We start from the raw sequence: 19,678 nt of genomic DNA, 5'->3' as shown, positions 1-19,678 counted from the left end.
GAAATACTTCAGAAAGTCACTTCAAGTCCTTGCCCAGTTCAGCGACTTCGAAAGCGGGAGTAAACTTTTATTTTCCATTTCTTACTCGCTGGTTTCTCTTCTGAGAAACCCAGTACAAGTTGTTGTGAGCTTCTTGTGGTTCCCTTTCAGTCAGGTGTTACTGGCAGTGCATTGTGAGGCAGCAGAGCCTCATTATTGGGAATAAGAATTGGGAGCTCTGCGTGGTCTGGAACTTGTGAGAACTCTGTGCTGCCATTAAACTGGGGAATAGCAAACAGCAGGGGAAATATTGTCTCAAAAAGGTTTTTGAGCTTTGTTTGCCCATGATACAAATACTTAAAAATATATGGAAGATTCCTTATGTGCAAACTGTTCAGTTCTCATCAACTTTTATTGCAAGCTTCAAGGTTTTTTTGTAGTGTTAAGAGTCTCCTCCAACAGACACCTCACCCAGACTGAAGTTTCCCAATGGCAGCCAGGACCTGAATGATTACAGGTGTGCAGTTACATGACATGAACTTTCCTGCTGTGTCACTGCCAGCTGTGCTGTGAGACTGCACCCCTCTTTCTCCTTTTGTGTCATATTTCCCTTAAAGCAGAGCCAGCTTGGGTGGGGATTGCTGCACAGTTCTGATGGCAAGGTGAGCACTGTTTTACATCAGACATGGCAGGTTCTCTGCTGAGCACTCCTGCCTCCCTCAGAGCCCTGTTACACCGAATAATCTGTGGGGTGTGGGCAGGGACAGCTTCAGGGCAACCTCAGTGGTGCCCACAGGATTCCCTGTCTGACTCCCAGCACCCAAAGCTTCCCTTTTAAAGCAAGAGCCTTCCATTTAAAGCAAGAAGAGGTTGGTGTGGTTTGTTGAGCTCGTGCTGCAACATGAGAAAAGGAGCTGTGCACCACACTGACCCCAAACACTCACTGGCTCTACCACTGCTGGACTTTCTTCCACATTCCCATGGATGCAGCAACCTCAGTGCCTGGAATTACTTGAAATCTTGGTTTGGCTGCTCTTACCCAACTTCAAAGCTGTTTTGCCTTGACCAGCCCATTGTAGCATTTACAGTCTCAGCTGCTGAAGGCTTGTCTGGGTGGCAGAGAGCCAAGAAATGACAGCCTCACCTCGAGGATCACAGTCACAGCCCTACAGCCAAACATTACCTGTGTGGGGAGGACAGCAGCTGTGTCATAACTCGTGTGGCTGTTTCTAATGAGTGCTGTGTCTGTGCACAGGAGCTGCCTCCAGTTAGGAAGTCAAACCGAGGCACTGCAGGAAGCTCATGGTCCAAAGGCACATCCTATCCTGCTGCTGACGGCTTTCCTGGGGAGACCAGCCCTGAGGAGGGTACAAAACTCCCAAGTTGCTCATCTTCCAGATTTATTGTGTGACCCTGAAAGGCCTGTGAGCAGCCATGAAGGAAATCCAAGCCTGGCACTTAGGTGGGGCTGCATCCTTCCCAGGAAAAGCACAGTGAAGGGCTGGTGAGGGAAAAAAAAGCATTTTTATTTTCTCAGTCACAACCCATCATTGTCATTAACTCTGGATGTCAAGGATCTGCTTGATTTTTAGGTTTTGGTTCAGACTGAGAGTGACTGAAGTCTTAGCCCAAATTTCAGGCATTGGAATGTCCCCATTCCTGGAGGTGTCCCAGGAAGGGCTGGAGGTGGCACTCAGAGCTCTGGGCTGGGTGACAAGGTGGGGATGGGGCACAGCTTGGAGGTCTTCTCCAACCTAAGTGATTCCATACCAAGAATTTTGATGAATCTCCTCAATTCTGTAAAAGATAAAGAGGTCTGTGCTCCAGATTTGAACCTCTAAAAGATGAACAGCATCAAACACTCTTGTCCCACTGAGCCAATGACTCAGATTAAGAAATTAAACTAAAAGGTTAAATGTGTCTGGTTTTTCCTGGGCTAGATCAACAGTTGGTTGAGTTGGGAGTAGTCTGAGGGCTAGAAATGGCTTGTCCTGCCTTCAGCAGCCTCCTCATTCCTCTGCTGCTGTGTTGCAAAGCAGAAGCCCAGAAATCACCCATCTCTTTTCTAATTAACTCAGCTCAACGCTAGACGTTATTAGCTGGCAAGATGATAATCTCACAGTTTTATCACCCTAATTAGGTCATGAATTATGTCCTGTAAGATCAATAATAGTTTTTCAAGTATTCCATCATTAAGGATTAAAGATGTAATTAACTAATCTGGTCTGCCTTGCATTGGCAGCCAGGGGAAGGGGTAGGAGGGTATGAATGTGGTGCTTGTGGTATGAATGTTGCTGTTCAACACTAATTCATCTGCCACAGCACACTGTAGGAAGCAACAGACTGTTCCTGGCAGTGTTTGCTTTTTCTTTCTTTTTTTTAATGTAATAACAGACAAAAACTTATCTGAAGTGACAAGTTTGCTAATTGGAAAGCTGAGCCCCCCTGCGAGGCAATTAATTACTTCAGCAGAATATCTGCAGTAAAATGACTGCCTTTTCATGAAGGGATAAACCATGAATCATGGAATCACAGAATATCCTGAGCTGGAAGGGACCCACTAGGATGATCAAAGCCCAATTCCTGGCCTGGAACAGGATAGCCCCAAGAAGGCTGTCAGGAGTGTGGGAGGAAGCAAAACTCCAGGAGTTTCAGGGAGCAGTGTTCTTTATTCACACATTTGGAGTTTCAGGGAGCAGTGTTCTTTATTCACACTGGATTCATTTGGACTTTTAGGGAGCAGTGTTCTTTATTCACACTGGATTCATTTGGACTTTTAGGGAGCAGTGTTCTTTATTCACACTGGATTCATTTGGAGTTTCAGGGAGCAGTGTTCTTTATCCACACTGGATTCATTTGGAGTTTCAGGGGACAATGTTCTTTATTCACACTGGATTTATTTGGAGATTCAGGGAGCAGTGTTCCTTGTCCACACTGGATTCATTTGGAGATTCAGGGAGCAGTGTTCCTTGTCCACACTGGATTCATTTCCATACCCAGGACTGATCCTGCAGAGCAGCAGGATTGTCACCAGACCTGTCTTCAGAGGCTTTTTGTCCCATGGCTCTCCAGAGTGTGTGGGGTGTGTTTTGTGGCTCTCAGCCCATGGGAATGGTCCCAGCCAGCAGAGTGTGATTCTGCTGCAATAGAGGTTTCTTCTGCTGCAAACCCTGACCTGGGAGCACAAGCCAAGAGATGCCACAATTCCTGTGTCCTGACACTAATCTGGAGATGCCTCCAGCCCTGCTGCCTCATCCAGTTGGAGCAGGTGAAATGCTGGGACCAACAGCACATCTTTGCAGGCAGAGGGGAATGGGAGCTGAAATCCTGCTCCTGACCTTGAGACAGGCACTTTCTGCAGAAAGATGTAATCCTTCCAGCCCTGAGAGAGGTGGGCAGGTAAGAAGCTTTAATTGGTGTTTGTGCAGCAAGGTGGGGATTACCTAACAGGAGGTGTTGGACGCTGCTCAGGGTTGCTGTGCCCTGTGTGGGCTTGCCGGAAGCGGAAGGTCGTGGCATGATGTCATTTGCAATTCCTGACTCAAGTCTACATTGACGTCTTTGGAACCCTTCTCCTTTCTTCCTGTCTCCTGGAGAGCTGTAATTCCTCCCTTTGTAGGGCAGCATGCTTGCTGTGCTCCAGAGCTGATCTGGGACAAGGACCTTCACCCTGAGGAGACGATGGGGATGCAGGAGATGACAAATCCCAGAGCAGCAGACACACGACACAGTGGAGACTTTGCTGACCTGCTTGCTGTTTCATCACACTGAAAAGAAGATTTTTCTAATCTTTCTCTAATGTTTTCTGGTCTGGCACCACTGGAGATGTGGTGGTGCAGGAGTTCAGCATTGGAGGGTTGTGTTTCTGGAGGGTGGTTGATTGGAGATGAAAGGGCAAGTGCAGCCAAGACGGCTCACCTGAGAAAGTCTTTTCAGAAGTTTTGGGCTTCCTCAAGAAAGAATAATTATTTTCCCTCTTAAGCATAAGGTCCTGGAGATGAGAGGGAGTTGGAGGACAAGGTAAAGTGCAGCTTTCTGCAGTAAGTGGCTGCATTTTCTCTGTGGCTGATGACTGAGGAGGAGGCTGGCTGATTGTTGTAAAAGGGGGAGAAAAAAGGCTAAAACCTGGAGCAGGGACTTAGGACAAGGAGGAAGAGGACAAGGCAGATGTGATCAGAGAGCACACACTGTGTGAAGCTCTGGAAGGTGGGTGCAGTGCCCACCCTCAGGTCCAAAGGGCTGCAGGCTCTCCAGCTGTTGGACTGAATTTAGTGGCCAGAACTGCTGGGTGGGAATAAATACTGGGGAAGTTTTGTTTCTGGGGAAACGAAGCTGTTGTGTAATAAATCTGAGAGCTGAAGCCCAGGGAACAGGTCTGACTTTGTTTGGGTAAAAGGCTGAAGCCCTGCTGTGCTGCTGTGGCCCCCTTCCCTTGGCTCTCACGTGCCATTGCCATGACCTGGCCAAGGGCCCCTCCAGCTTTTTGCGTGGAAGTTTGCTGGAAGTTTGTAAGCAAGCAGGGTAAGCAGCCCAGCAGCATCACTCAGGAATGTGAAGTATTTCCAAGTGGCTCTTTCTAGAAGTGAAGCAGATTCCTGGTGTCTGGATCACAGAGAAACTTCTCTGCAGTTCCCTGGTCAGTGGTGGGAGGCTCCAGCTCTCACCTGTCCTGTTGGACTTTCAGAGCTCTGCACCCTCACCTTCCTTTGCTGTGCTGGTTTTATTCAAATATTCCTTGTAGCAGCCAGGAAAACACCAACTCCTGCATGTCTGGAGAAGGAACACCCTGCCTTTGGAGTCACACTTTGACCAATATCACTGCCTCTCTGTGCCTGCCCTCAGGTTTTATTTCCCTTGTGCCCATCCCAGATTTACTCCTGGGACATTTTGTATTGTAGGACAAAGAGCTATAAATTAGAATCAACTTCTTTTCTTCCACCAGAGACCTTACTCCTTCAGGGAGAGTGGCTAGAGGGGGTAAATAGTGCTTTTCATCCCAGGATTAAATAGTAGGAATGTTGTGTACAATTCGTGTTTGTGGCCCTGGGGAGGGGATAGCAAGGGACATGTGAGTGCCACCTTTGCCACCCAAACCTGTGTCAGTGGCTCACTGGAAGGGATAGCCTTGACCTTGGTAATTTGTATTACCTGTGAGATTTCCAATACTCCAAATATTCGAGGAGGAAAATGTGCAGTTTGTTGAGAACAACATTTCTTGTGAGGTTTGCCCCAAAAAGTCCAGCCTGTGGTGTGTACCCTGGGTTCCCCATAGTGAGAGGGGAGATCAGTGACACACAAAGGATGCATTTTGGAGCTGGATCTGTCAGTTTGGGCCCCCAGCATGATTGAGCCTTGAGGAGGCAGTGGCTGGAGCTGGGAGGGAGGATCCAGCTGGATGATGCTCCGTGAGAGGGGACACTGCAGGTGGAAATGAGGGGAAGGAAAGCAGGGATCTGCTGGCAGGAGCTGGCTGATGTCTGTGCAGTGATTTCTGAATTCTGAAATTTGGAACAGGAGTAGGAGAGGGGCAGGGGGCTACTGAGTAAAGAGGAGGAGGAGGAATTGGCCATGAGCCTTGGCCAAGGGACAGGTTGGGAGCCACTGGTCCAGTGACCAGACTGCAGGACAGGAAACCAATTTCCTTTATGTGCTTCTAATGGGATGTGTGACCTGGACAAGCTGCCCCACTTCTGTGTGCCTCAGTGATCCAGTGAGCAGCCAAGTGACCTCAGCAATGGCTTTCCTCTGTCACAGCCTCCACAAGCTCCCTGTGCACACAAATTTATTTTTCACTCACTCATCACCAAGATGCTCCAGCGCCTTCATTGCTGGAACAACACAAAATCTGACAGGTTCAGGGTTAGAAATGAGAGGAATGAGGGATTTGTCTTTACAAACAAGCTGTAGATAAATGCTGGTAGATAAAACTAACACTGAGAGATAAAAGAAACAGTGGGAAGTATTCTACTGATTGATGAATGGAAAAATATATTTGCCTTTATAAACAAACTGCAGGTTTGCTGATAAATGAAATTGGGTATTGGAAGATGAAAGAAGCAATGGGGGAAACTATGAATTCTGTAAGAATTAAAAATGAAAAGGGAGGGTTGTACATTAGAGGGGAATGTCAGGTATCAGTGTTTGGGAAGTCTGAGCCTCTCCAGTATCTCAGCAATGGGGACAGAGAGAGGGAAATTGGGATAAAAAGGAGGCTGAGCCTCCAAAAATCTGAGAGAGCCCAGGGGATGCCCCATGGCCTCTCCCTTTATTGGAATAAAGCAAAAAGGACTCCTCTGTCTCCTCTGCTGTTTGTGAATTCATTTTCCTGACAGAGATGAGCAAATACAAACACTGACAGTGCTGGGGCTCTCCTCAGAGAGCTGGGATGTTGAGCAGAGCTGCAGGACCTGACTGTGCTCTGGGCATCAGCGCTGGGGAGGAGCCAGGGGTTATGAAATGGGCTGGCTGGAGCTGGGAGATGGATGGCAGCACTGAGAGCTGCCTTGCTCTGGGGGATTAATGCCCATCCTGGCTGGAGCTGCTCCTCCTGGCCCTATTTGGATATATGACTTAATCCCATCTGCCCAATCTGTCAGTAATGAACACGTAGAGGAGAGAATGCATTCCACCCAGGAGGACAGGGCTCAGCCAAAAAACTGCTAACTAGGTCACTGATGAGCAATCTTTCCCCTCCCTCTGTGTCATTTTTATTAATCACTTGAAAAATAGGTTGAGTAATGATTGCAAGCAACTTGTCAAGCCAATTAAAACCAGAGAAAGGTAGGGCTGTGAAGCTGAAGACAAATGCTGTGCTGGTTTTAAATGAGTGTCTGCAAACCCCACTGACCTGTGAGTAATTGCCTCCAAAAAACCTGGCAGCATGTGTGTGTTTCTCGGTGTGAAGGTTTTGTTTCTTCTGCATCCACAGGGCAAACAGTTCATGGTGGCCCAGGGATGTATCACCAGAGCAAAAATCACTTTGAATCTGCCTTGTAGCTGCCTCACTCTGGTGTGACTGTTAGCATGTGGACTCTGCAGTGGGGCTTGTCAAAGAGTTTAATGCACTTTGAATGTAAAATAAAAATGCTACAGAGCATTTACTAGTTTTATTTTATGTAATTTGCCTGGATCTGAGTTCCCATAGCTTTACAATCTGCTCAGCTGGAAGGTAAATTGTCAAATCTTAATTGTTGGACAGGGAAAAGAGCTTCTAGGTAATCTCTCCCCATTGTCTCTGTTCAATGGGGTGAGTCTCCCCAGAGTGGATTCTCCAGGACCATTCAGCAAATTCAGCACTGGGGTTGTTTTGGTTTATTTTCAGATGGATTGTGTGTGCCAACAATAAATATTTATACTCTTGCATTCCTCTGCCTCTCTATCTGTGTTTTGTCTCCTGTGAGATGTGTGCCAGCACTGTGGGTGCTATGAGACAACATTTACTCTTTGGGAGACTGCTGCAGAGTGTGTGAGATCCTGCTGTCCAGGATGTTTCTCCCCATCTGTTCCTGGCTCAAATCCTCTTCTCCTCAATTTTAGGCACCACTTTTGGTTACCATTCATAGATTGAAATGTGATATTAAGGAGAGGGATACAAATATGTCCTGCTGCCTTCCTTCTCTTGCTGCTCTGTCAGCTGGGTGGCAATGACAAAAGGCAATTAGAGACACAAATAAGCTTTCCTGGGGGGGAGTTGAGAGCAGCCTTTCTCTTGAACTATTTATGGAACAAATGGAAAAACACATGCTTCCCTCCTGCCTAAAAGGAGTAGCAGCCCAGGGGAGGGGAGGGTTGGATCAATAACCTGCCACCTCTTTCAGCATTAAGGTCTTGTTTTGTAGCACCTCTGGAAACTCAGGGTGGAGAAGGGCAAAAGAAGCACAGAGCAGAATTTCTGTAAAGCCTCTGCACTTGCAAACAAGAACTCAAATTAAGCCATGATTTGCTCCCATTCCATCCTGGAGAGCTTTCCCTGCTCTCTGTAACTCAGTTTTAGCCATCCCACAATCAAACCTCCTCTCTCCAGTCCTTTCCCCCCTCCCCTGCAGGTTTTTTGGGTGTTCCCTGTGTGCAGCACCCCTGTACCTGAACCCACCTCTGTGTTTTTTCTCTCCAGAGTTAATGAGCTCTACGTGGATGACCCAGACAAAGACAGTGGAGGGAAAATAGAAGTGAACCTGAACATCAGTTTGCCAAACCTGCACTGTGAATGTGAGTACCCCTTCCACTCAGCAGCTCTTTGTGCTTTAAGTAATACTTGAACTGGGCCCAGACTGGTACAGTGGCCCCTGTTCTGTGACAGGATGGAGATCAGGAGCTGCAGCCTCTGCCAGTATCCCATTGCTTTCTGTTCCAGGCCAGGGCACCTGGTTTCTTGGACCATGTGTTAGTGGCTGATCTCCCTCACACTGGCTTTTTTCCTTTTTTCTAAATCTCATTTCCTTTTATTTTGTATTTTTTTTTTCACTAGCAGCCTTTTTGTGTAAGTAAGAAACCCCCCAAGTTCCATTTGGAACTCTGAATGCACCAGCTGGTTGTTGGCTCTTCCCAAGTCACCTGCCTTGTGTGCCTGAAGTTTTTCTGTTTGTGTGATTGGGATTTGCAGGCAGCTGGCAGGACATGGGAGGTGTATTTGTGTCAAATAGGCAGCATGAAAAGTTTGGTTACAAAGTTTGGTTACAATTTTTTGACAAAGGACATTATAGCTCAGTTTAGTCAGTCAGGAAAAAAAAAGTGTGGATTTTTTTCAAGTAAAAGCAACTTTTCTTTTACTTATTTAGATTTTTTTTTTGTCTTCTCCCTCCCACCCCTGCAGTGGTTGGACTGGACATCCAGGATGAAATGGGAAGGCACGAAGTGGGTCACATTGACAACTCAATGAAGATCCCTCTCAATAATGGGGAAGGCTGCAGGTTTGAGGGCCACTTCAGCATCAACAAGGTGAGTGGCAGTGACAGTGGGTGAGGCTGTGCTGGCTGGGGGAATGCTGGCAGGATCCACTGGTAAAAGTGAAAATTTGAAAATCTTGTCTCTGCTGCCATTGTTTGTGACCCTGATCAGACAGAAAATTAGAAATTTAAGTCAGTGTGGGGACAGCAGCCTGCATGGGCAGGGATTAACACACAACACAGGGAATGTGTTATACCAGGGCTTTTTTGCACTCCCCAAAGCAGGCAATGCAGACAGAATTGCTGAGCAGGGAGAGCAGCTCTGTGCAGCAGCCCCATGTTCAGGGGATGTGTGAAAACCCTACAGATGCCAAAGGGCTTCTGTGTTTACTCCTCACAACTTCTGCACCTCCAGAACTGACTCACTGGAGAGGTCTCTGGCAGTGGCTGCATCCAGCTCTGCTTTGTTCTGAGAGCTGCACAATGCCAGGAATGTTCCTGCTGTGGGTGCCAGGGCTCCGTGCTGGGATGTTTGGAATACAGCACGAGGCCCAGCACATGCTTGGTGGGGATCAAGGAATGAAAATCCAGGCCTGGAGGAGGCTCCTCTTTGGGATGGGTGTGTTCAAGATTGAATAATCTGGCTGTGTAATGCTGGAGATGACTTGCTGGGGTGGGGGAGGCACTGGTGGGACCCGCTGGTGTCCTAAGAAGGGCACACCCTTTATTCACTCCTCTTGGTGTACCACAGGCTACAAAATCCTACTTCCTTCTTTTCCTCCCAGGTCATGTTAAAACACATCTAAAAATAACAGACAGAACCTCTTGCTGGTTCTGTGGCATGGAAAGGAGCAGGGATTTAAAAAGAGGACTTTTTCCTCATCTCCAAGGCACCAGGACTGCTGGCAGCTGGTAGTCCACAAAACTGGGAAAGGGCTTCTGGAAAGGTAGAACAGATCACAGAGCACAGAGCTGAGACACCTGGGGCTTTGTCTGCTGGATGTGGTGTGTCCTGCTCAGCAAAGAAGTGCAGAATGTGGCAGTGAGGAGCTTCCTTCACTGATTTGTGTCTCATTCAGTGGCTGGGCCAGCTGTCACAGGGAGGGGAGCTGAGCAGGACTGCTGGCTCTGGAAACCTGAATCTCTGAATCTGGAAGTGTGCAGTCCCTTGGCAGGAATTGGACAGAGCTGGGAGCTGGAGTGGGACCTGGCCAGGCTTGGGAACTTGAGCAAGGCTTGCACTTGGGTGTTGCTGTCCCAGCTGCTGAGGGAGGACAAGGTGACAGTGACACAATGGTGTGTGCTGCTTGCTGCAGGGCCTGACGCCCTGCTTGCTGAGCTTGTTTATGACACAGCTGGTGTCCACACCTGAAAGTGTTCCCAGGAGTGCACTGCTGCTCCTCAGGTCATTAAATCAGCTTTCCTGAAAGCACATGGAGTGGGCATGTGGCCTGCCATGGCCCTGCTGCTGAGGTGTCTCTGCAGAGAGCACGCTGGGCACTATTGTATAAGCACCCTCCCACTCCTGCCTTGGGCTGTGCCACATTGATCCAGTGTTGCTTCATTTCACAACCTTTTCTCAATAGGAAAATATTCTTGCACCCTCCATGGCAGTGATTGGGCTGTATCTGCTGGAAGGCTTCAGGGCTAGTGACCTGCAAAGTGTGTGCATGCAGAGTGGTGCCATCAGAGTGACACCAGGGCTCATTTTCTGTCTTGGAACTGAGCCTTTTTCAGTTCTTTGTATTTCCCCCCATTAAAAAATGAAAGGAAGGGCTCCTGCCAGGTGGAGAAGGGTTGGTTTGTATGGGATACCCACGTGGGTTTGTGGTGAATTTCTTCTTTATATAAAACTCAATCTTGCACACAATCTCAAAGGTAAAGTTGCTCATGACTGGTACCAGAAGAGAAATGCAGCAGTGGGCCCCCTTGCCAGATGTGGGAGTAACACATTGAGCAAGAGAGATGAGAATTTTATTTTAGTAGGGGTGAAAGACACAGCCTTAAGTTCTGGGAATCTCTGGAGCTGGGAGTGACCCACTCAGCATCTCCTGCTCAGGAACATCAGCACTGTGGGGGTGCCAGGCTGGGGCTGCAGGGCTTGATGTGGTGTTGGTCAGGTGCAGGAAGGTATCACTGACTCTTCCACCTTCCTGGATGGATCCAGGCATTCATTCCCATGTCACAGCACAGATCCCAGCAATGCCTTGAGGGATAAAATGTGAAATGCTGTCTTCCTTGTCTTGGCTAATTTTAGGTCCCTGGTAACTTCCACGTGTCGACGCACAGCGCGACGGCGCAGCCCCAGAACCCCGACATGACTCACGTCATCCACAAGCTCTCATTTGGGGACAAGTTACAGGTGAGTCCTGACAATTCCCTGGCTCTAGGGGAATCCAGTGAGAGTGCTTTAATACTAGACACTGTGGTTTTATGGAAAGCCTGTGTGTGCCTGCAATGTAAGCTCAAGTCTGGAAGAGTTCACAGTTTGGGCAGGAGCAGTGTCACAAAACAACTGTGCTGGTTTTTTTTTCCAAAACTGGAAAACTCCACAGCTGTCCTCCTGCAGGCAGTTAGAAATGAGGGTTTGTGGCTCAGCAAAATCCTGTTTTTAGCATGAACACAGCAAACAAACCTTTGTGCCTCTGTGGAGGAGCAGTGATGCACTCAGGGAAGATGTGTGCTCGCTGCTGTGTTCACCCCAGCAGCAGTCAGGCTCTTTTGAATTCACCTCACTGTACTTGTGTAGCAGACACCTATTAGTCAAATCTGTTCTGTGAAACACAAGTTAGACTTAGCACTGCCAATTCCCTGCTGGGAAGAAGCTGAATGCATGCACTTGCCCAGTGGATAGAGTTTCACCAGGTGCTGCAAGTTATGTAACATTACCTGATTTCTCAATAAGGACAGATTACAGCTCTTCTCTAGCCTATTTCCAAGGAGCTGGTGGGAGTTCCACATGTGCACACCCAGCTTGAGACTCACCCTAACCATTGCTTACCCATAGTCTCTCTGTAATCTTCTCTGCTCAGCACAGACGTCTCATTAGTCTGCTCCTTGTACACCCACTTCCAAAAGCCTTTTTCATGCTAACAAGTCTAAGCGTTGCTTTGTAGTCCTCTGATTCTGCTCCCGGCTTCTTTTAGGAATTATCTTGTGTGGGAACCAGGAAATATTAGCGTATAAATAAGCTTGGCTTAGTGTCTGTAAAGCACACTGAGATTATGAAAAGTACTAGGTGAGTGCTAATAGGGAGTTGTGCAGCCTGCGTGGGAAACGGGAGCTCTGAGGGAACATGGGCATTGTTTTACCATGGAATCCTGGAGCAGGGCAGCTGGAGTGTGAATCAGCATGAAGGAGGAGCCTGGGGAGACAAGCAGCAAGTGTTCTTCAGTTCTTGTGGTGAGAAACCTGCCCAGCAAACCTGGGGCTGGCTCCTGATTCAGACAAGCTCAGCTGAGTGTTTCCAGAGTTCAGGGTAACTGCTCAGGGTGGCAAACTCTTCAGCAGCACAAATTAAAGAAGGATGTGTTCACCAAACAGGTGCTACCACAACTCAGCAAGCAGTGAGAGCCAGCAAGTGTGGAGAGCTTGAAATCTGTCCTGGTGCACCTTTGAATATTTCAGGTTGTCTCCACCTGCTTTGATGAAATAAAAGCTTGTATTCCTTAAAGAGGGTGAGGAGCTTCTCATTCCCTTGTGCTGGGAGTTTGTGGGTTTTTACTGACTCTGCCACAATGATCCACTGAGGGACAGGCTGTGTTCTCCTGAAAAACCAGTCTCTTTGAACAGAGATTTAAATATCATCTGGCACTGAAGGAGCTTGGAGTCTTCATCAGTACTTGGTGCACAGTAGTGACAGACTTCCCATAGATTTTTCCCTTGTTTAGATGAGATCAGAATTGAAACCTGCAGAATTAGAACTCATTCAGTGAGTTCCTGCATGTCAGTAAGGAGAGAGGTGAGAAAAGCAGATGATGCCTTTTTACTATCAGGAGGAGACAATTCTCCTGACAAGGTTAAAACCAGGATTATTCAACACCATAATGTAGAACTCAGTAGAGATTATCATTAAAAATGCAACATCTTCTATTTCCACATCTCTCTCTTTACTGGGTTACCTTACAGCTGGAGGTAGAAACTCACTGGTTTGAATTTGGTCTTGTCTACACTAGGAGAAAATCTACCAAAAGTTTGAAGTGAATCTTAAAGTCTCTGGCCCAGATATTCTATAATAAACTTCTTAGCTGTATCAGGAATTGAACATAACACTGTACCCACTCCAGGGGCTTCTTTTTCTTCTTATGCCTTCTTATGAGTGAAGAACGAGCACAGCCTGCAGATGTAGTTTGGGAATGATGGTTGTGTGAAATTCCAGCAGAGCAAAGGGCCCTGCAGCAGAACCAGCTGTTCCTTTTGCTCTGCTCCTGTTCCCAGCACCTTCCAGTTGAACTTGCTGATGGTTTTGTCTCTCCAGAATCTCCTTTCTGCTAAGCAAAACTGGTTCACTTGCTGCTTCCTCCAGCATGCACTCTTTAGGGTTGGGAACAGGGAAATGTGCCCTGGATGAGACAGATCCACGTGCTGTCAGTTGTTGAGAGGGTCTGGAAGGAGATGGCAGTGCCCTGTTGCTGAGCTGAAACTGTCACACCCACGGCCAGATCCTCCTTCCAAACTCTTCTTCCCTGTTGTGTGTGAGTTCAGGTCAGGAATTTCTGGGTTGTGGAGTTCTTGGTCCTTTCTTTGTACAGCACAACCTCTGACCTAGAGCTGCTGCCATGGGCTTTTCCCTGCCTGGAGAGCTCACACATGAGTTGTTCTGTTCAGACTCCAGCGTGTGCAAGGCATGGAAATCCTGTTCTGGGCAGACAGATCCTCACAGGTCTGAAATCAGCTGCAGGAAGAGCTGAGGGGATGTCAGTGCTGGGGTTTGTGCTTCCCATCTCCAGGGCTGTTGAGCTGTACAGACCCAGCTGCTCTGACATGAGAACTCCTGAGTTTTCACCCCAGTGTGACTCCCATTTATTTCCCTTCCAGTTAACTCTGCAAAGCTCTTAGGAAATACCTCACGGTGAAAATTTCACAACTGGCCTCTTCCAACTGCAATTCCTTCAGCTTTGGAGTGGTTTTGGAGTTTCATCTTGTAAGATGTTGTGAAATCAGCTCTTTCACTTGGAGCCAGCCACTGTGATGATGGTCACTGAAAGATATTTGGGGTCATCTTTTACTGGGTTCAGGCTTTGTTTTTTTTTGAAAGGTTGAATCAGGCTGGTCCCCTGGTTAAAGGGTAGGGAAGCAAAGGTCAGGAGAAGAGAATCAAGTCAGAGCAGAGTTTCTTCATCCTCCTTTTTTGCTTTCCAGGTCCATAACGTTCATGGAGCCTTCAATGCCTTGGAGGGAGCAGACAAGCTCGGCTCAAACCGTGGGTATTGCTGGGGATTGCAGCTCTCAGTCCCCCTCTGCAGGAGGGAGAGCAGGGCCATTCCTGCAGCACTGCTCTAGCCAGATCTCTTTAATTTGCCTCTTTAGCCAAAATGATCCAGGCACTGCTGGCTGACATTTCCATTTCCTCCAGTGCTGCAGAAAAGGCTGAGCCCACAAGGTCCTTTGCAGTCCTTATGGAATTTTTTATCCATATCCTGTTCCTGTAGTGTCCCTTTGCTGCTGTTACTTCCACCAGAACTTTTCCTTGTACTTGTGCTACAAATTACCTTTAAATTTCTTCTCTGTGGATGGCACAAGGGACATTTTCATGGACTAGCACAAAAAGGAAAAATCAATGGTACAATTCAGTGTAGAGAGTTGTCTCTCAAATGTTCAGGGTCCTCCAGGACATCAGTCCTGGAACAAAATTTCTATGGCTCTTCCTGAAGCTATACAGTTGTGATTTGGGGTTGGGTTTTTTTACCTCCAGGAGCCAAATGTCATTATGTTACACTTGGCTAGAAGATCCTGTAGAAATGTAATTTAGAGTTATGTTTTAGAGCTGCTTTAGCAGACACAAAAAACAGAATGAGCCATTTAAATAATGAAAAAAAAAAGAGGTAGGAGAAGGAAGTTGAGAAAGCATGAAAAAATTGAACTACACAGGTTGTGATACCTCAGGTTTTTTTGTCAAAATGATCTCAGTGGGCTCACCCCTAACCTCAGCCAGTTCCTGACTTAACCAGGCTGTTGGTGGTGATGATGAAAGTGTTACCATTTATAGTTGCAGGCAGTGAGGAAGGTTCTGGTAACCCAAACCTTGGGTGGGTTGTGGTCCTGCAGAAGTGGTGGGTGGCTTCTGGTGTCACCCAATACCTGACAGAGCTCTGCACAAAGGGCAGAAATGAGAGATGTGGAGCTTTGTCACTGAGATAAGCAGCAGGGTGACACCCTTTTTGTGTGACTTTTTGGAATTGTTCAGTGTGCTGGCTCCTTGCTCTCAGTGCTGACTTGTCCTTCCCTTTCCTTCCCTGAGCACAGCCCTTGCCTCTCACGACTACATCCTGAAGATTGTGCCCACGGTGTACGAGGACATGAGCGGCAAGCAGCGCTACTCCTACCAGTACACGGTGGCCAACAAGGTAAAGGAGCAGCTGCTCCTCCAGGAGCTCCTCTGCATCCCAGGGGATGCTCTGCCACCATTCCCTCCCCTCTGCTCCTCTCTGTGCCCTGTGTTTGTAGGTGAGCAGTAGCCTCTGCTGGGAGAAGGAGGAACTGAAGCTCAGCAGAGCTGTTGGGGATTTGGGAGGGTTTGTCAAAGCAGGTGTTGCTTTAATTCCTGGGGAAGGTGTTTCTGCTCACCTGTCAGTTGAGCTAATGTGGATTTCTGTAAATTGTGTGGGAGGTGTTTACAGGCTCCTGTTGTGCCTGTGAATGGGAGCTGTAATGCAGCTGAGCACACAAAACAGCACTTACACCTGGTTTCAGTAACAAAACACGTGTGATGGATCAGACAAATCAGCCAGCAGAGGTTTTAGCTTTTTACAAGTGTTGATTTCAGACATTACACTGAGCTGTAGCAGCAAATATGAGTATTTCATAGTCCCTGCTCTGTGATAGTGAATTATCACAGAATCTGTTATTTTGGAAAAGATCCAAGATCACCAAATCCTACCAGTGACCAATTCCCACCTGGTCACCAGCCCAGAACACTGAGTGCCACATCCAGCATTTTAATAATTCAATGTATTGATTTTTTTTAAGGAAAAAAAGACCCTGTTTACTTTTTAAGGTAGAAAGGATCTTCCAGTTTTCCAGTTGAATTTTTTTTTGCCATTCAGGTGCTAAATGAAAGTCCAAAATCTGTTTGTAATATCTAATTACTTCTAGTTTGCCCTGATAATTGAACACACACTCTCCTGGACTAGTTCTTAGATTAATGTTCCTGACAAGTGACTTTTGGGCTTGCTTGTATGGTGTGTCCCAGGGATTTGGACATCTCCCTCTGTACAGATTACAGTGTATTTGTTCTGCTTAATGTCACAACTGCTGTTCTGATAAGACTTGTGTGACAGGAGTTCTGAAAGTAATTTGGAAAATAGACAGCAGGAGCTTTTGACACTTCTGTGAGCTTGGCTGCAAACTGGGGCCTTCAGCCAAGTCTGACTCATTAGGGCAGGATTGCTGGTGGGGAGAAGGGGAGAGGAAGGAAAAAATGAGGTCAGTTCTGTCAAAAATGAGGTGTTGAGAAGCACTGCTGCCTCTGTGCTTTCTTCTCGTGGTGCTTCAGTCCTTTACTCCCACCCTGAGCAGTGGGAAAGGGAAATGGGAAACCCCTGGAAGAGTCTGGCAGAGGGGCTGGGATGAGCAGAGTCTGAAGGATAAATTCTGTCTCCTCTCAGCTCCTCTGTTTCCTCACTTCCCACATAAGCACTGTCCCAAAGTGAGCTGCACAACTCCAGTAAAATTCATGAAAATGACATGACTGAGGATTTCTGCTTCTTTTGTCATCATGGGATGAGCCACCTAAAAATCAGGAAATTTGGGATTTATATAATATGATTGAAGAGAAAAGCTGTTCCACTAGCACAGAGAGAGCAAAATGAATTTTTTTTGGTATCATGCTCATGAACATCCTGTTGCTTGGATTTTTTTTTATCTTTCTGAAGTATCTGAGGCTGTGTTTGCCTCTTTGTGAAGGAGAATTGAACCAGGAGAGGAGATCTGAGCTGGCAGCTTGTCACAGGGCTGAGGAGGGAAGAGCAGCTGGGTGCAGAGGCAGCCTGTGCCTGGATCTCCTGGGACTGCTTTCCTTGGATTTTTCTTCACCCTGTGAATGTCTTGATGCTTGAAAACTGAAAATATTACCTCAGGAAGATGTGACTTCAGTTACAAAGCTGATGCTGGTGTTGGCACTGGGCAGTGTGTCCTGTGACCCTGGGTGCCACTGGACCTGCTGGGAGACAAATGGATTAAGGGAGATTGTCACTGGAAATCTGGAAGATGTCTCTCCCAAACCAGCCTGGGATATTTTTTTGTACCTTTGCCAGTATTTTTTGAAGCTTGGCCAATATTTTTCTGTATGCAGTTTCATCCTGGCTCTCAGCAGGAGTTTTAAACGTGGTTTGAACGTGGTTCCAGATGATTCATTCTAAAAGGACAATGCATTCCCACTGCTGGTCCCAGTGGGGAGGGAGCCTGTCAGAGGAATGCAAGGACAAGGAGGAATTTTCAGGCTCTTACAAAATAAATTCCATTTATGATTTATATACAAAATATAGACATACATGCGATTTACAGAACCAGAACTGCAACTGTTTGTATTTAAATAGAGCAGATCTAGGATGGAGAATCAATGCCAGCCTTTCTGTTTAGTCCTGTAACTCTGCATGAAGGTGAGAGTAATCACCATCACTCTCATTATCAGGTTGGAAAGAGATGGTTTTGCTGTTTGATAAGGATGGGAGGTGAGCACTCACAGGAATTCCCTGTTTGCTTCTTTCCATCTGGTGACAGTGTCTTAGTTTGGAGGACAGGTGTCTGCTGAGAAAGGCAGGAGCCTCTCTCTGAAATGGAGAATGCAAACCCCCTCCCTCCAAATTATTCATTTTGAAATCAAGGGGCTCTCAGGCAAAGATATGGGAATAGGAATAACAGTTCTTTACTAGGGAAATTAAAATAGAAATACAGCACTACAAAGAACAAACCCCAAACCCTGACACAGTCAGAGTACAGCCTGACACCCGTCAGGCAGGGTGTTGGCAGCAGTCCCATCCCATGGTGGCTGCATCCTCCTGCAGTGACAGATGTGGCTCAGTTGGAGCAGTGCTCCTGTACAAGGTGCAGTTTCCCTCTGAAGGTCCAGTGGTGATGTGGAGAAATCCGGTTTTCCTCTGGAGTCCAGAGGAGAAAGGGGCTCCCTTAGTGTCCCAAAACCTCTGTTTTCATCTTGGTAAGAAATGTTGGGCTCTTCCCCCTGGCTGGAGCAACTCCCAATGGGATGCAGTAATTTTATCAGTCCCACAGTGGGACTCAATGGCCATGAGCAGAAAATGACTGGCTGGAGGAAGGATGGGTTGTGAAAAGATAAAGAACAATGCCCTGCCTGGTTTATAAACCATGGCCATGAACAGGAGATATCCCATGAGATAAAGAACACTGCCCCAGCTGGTTTATAAACCATGGCCATGAACAGGAGATATCCCATGAGATAAAGAGCACTGCCCCAGCTGGTTTATAAACCATGGCCATGAACAGGAGATATCCCATGGAGATAAAGAACACTGCCCCAGCTGGTTTATAAACCATGGCCATGAACAGGAGATATCCCATGGAGATAAAGAACACTGCCCCAGCTGGTTTCAATGGATGCCCATTAGCAGAATATCTCCCACAGAGATCAGGATCACTGCCCCACCCTCAGCAGATGGAGATAGAACAGACACCTTTTATCACACCCTGTATTGTAACCCAGGACAGACAGGTGCAAAGCAGTGAGGTGAGGGCCATACCCACAGAGGCAGGTTTGTGGCAGACACTTTCTGGGATGAGGCTGCTCACATTTTGTGCCATTTCCCTTTTTTCCCTCAGGAATATGTAGCCTACAGCCACACCGGCCGCATCATCCCGGCGATCTGGTTCCGCTACGACCTGAGCCCCATCACAGTGAAGTACACAGAGAGGAGACAGCCTTTGTACAGGTTTATCACCTCGGTGAGTGACCCTAAACTCTCCTTCTCCCATCCCCTGCCTGCCTCTGGTGTCTCTCCTGAGCCTTTCTTGTCCAGAGGAGTTGAGTTTGTGCCGTGGGGCAGATACAGCAGCACATGGCTGGGGAGGTGCTGCAGTGTGAGGTGGCTGCTCTGACAGCTTGATTTAACAGCTGGGCACAAAAAGAAGGAAAATCAACCTGTTCCACAAGTGCCAGGCTCTGTCCAGGCAGCATGGGCTCTACTGCAGCATGTCAGAAGCTTGGAAGTAAAACTGATGTGGTGAGCAGGAAAAAAGTGCTCAGTAATGATGAGACCAAATGTGCAGAGAATCTGGAATGGTTCAGATTGGGAAGAACCTTAAACCTCATCCCATTCCACCCCCTGCCATGGGCAGGGACACCTTGCACTGTCCCAGGGTGCTCCAGCCTGGCCTTGGACACTTGCAGGGATCCAGGGGCAGCCACAGCTCCTCTGGCACCCTGTGCCAGGGCCTGCCCACCCTTTTCCACCCCAAAGTCATCCTGCTCTCACCTACAGGGTTTTTATTTCTTCAAGTGAATGAAGGAGAACTCTTAAATGACACAGAGCTGCCTGTTCTTGCTATCTGCTGGTATTTGGGTGATTTTTACAGTAAATAACAAAACTGGCAGTGGAGATTTTTACCAGCAGCCACTTCTC

At 47.4% G+C, this 19,678-nt stretch overlaps 1 protein-coding gene across 1 annotated transcript in view; it reads left to right on the top strand.

Annotated features, from left to right (window-relative positions):
- The window catches only part of ERGIC1 (endoplasmic reticulum-golgi intermediate compartment 1), a 59,827-nt gene that overhangs the window by 28,433 nt on the left and 11,716 nt on the right, over positions 1 to 19,678 (top strand). The window contains exons 4-9 of the mRNA XM_033073047.1: positions 8,093 to 8,187; positions 8,792 to 8,916; positions 11,122 to 11,226; positions 14,226 to 14,286; positions 15,330 to 15,430; positions 18,879 to 19,001. Coding sequence (XP_032928938.1) covers positions 8,093 to 8,187; positions 8,792 to 8,916; positions 11,122 to 11,226; positions 14,226 to 14,286; positions 15,330 to 15,430; positions 18,879 to 19,001 — 610 coding nt within the window. The remainder of the gene's footprint in view (positions 1 to 8,092; positions 8,188 to 8,791; positions 8,917 to 11,121; positions 11,227 to 14,225; positions 14,287 to 15,329; positions 15,431 to 18,878; positions 19,002 to 19,678) is intronic.

This window comes from Catharus ustulatus, chromosome 15, assembly GCF_009819885.2.
Source record: "Catharus ustulatus isolate bCatUst1 chromosome 15, bCatUst1.pri.v2, whole genome shotgun sequence".
NCBI classification, from domain to species: Eukaryota; Metazoa; Chordata; class Aves; order Passeriformes; family Turdidae; genus Catharus; species Catharus ustulatus.
The sequence above is the reverse complement of the archived record's forward strand: the minus strand, read 5'-3'. Positions and strand labels throughout refer to the sequence as shown.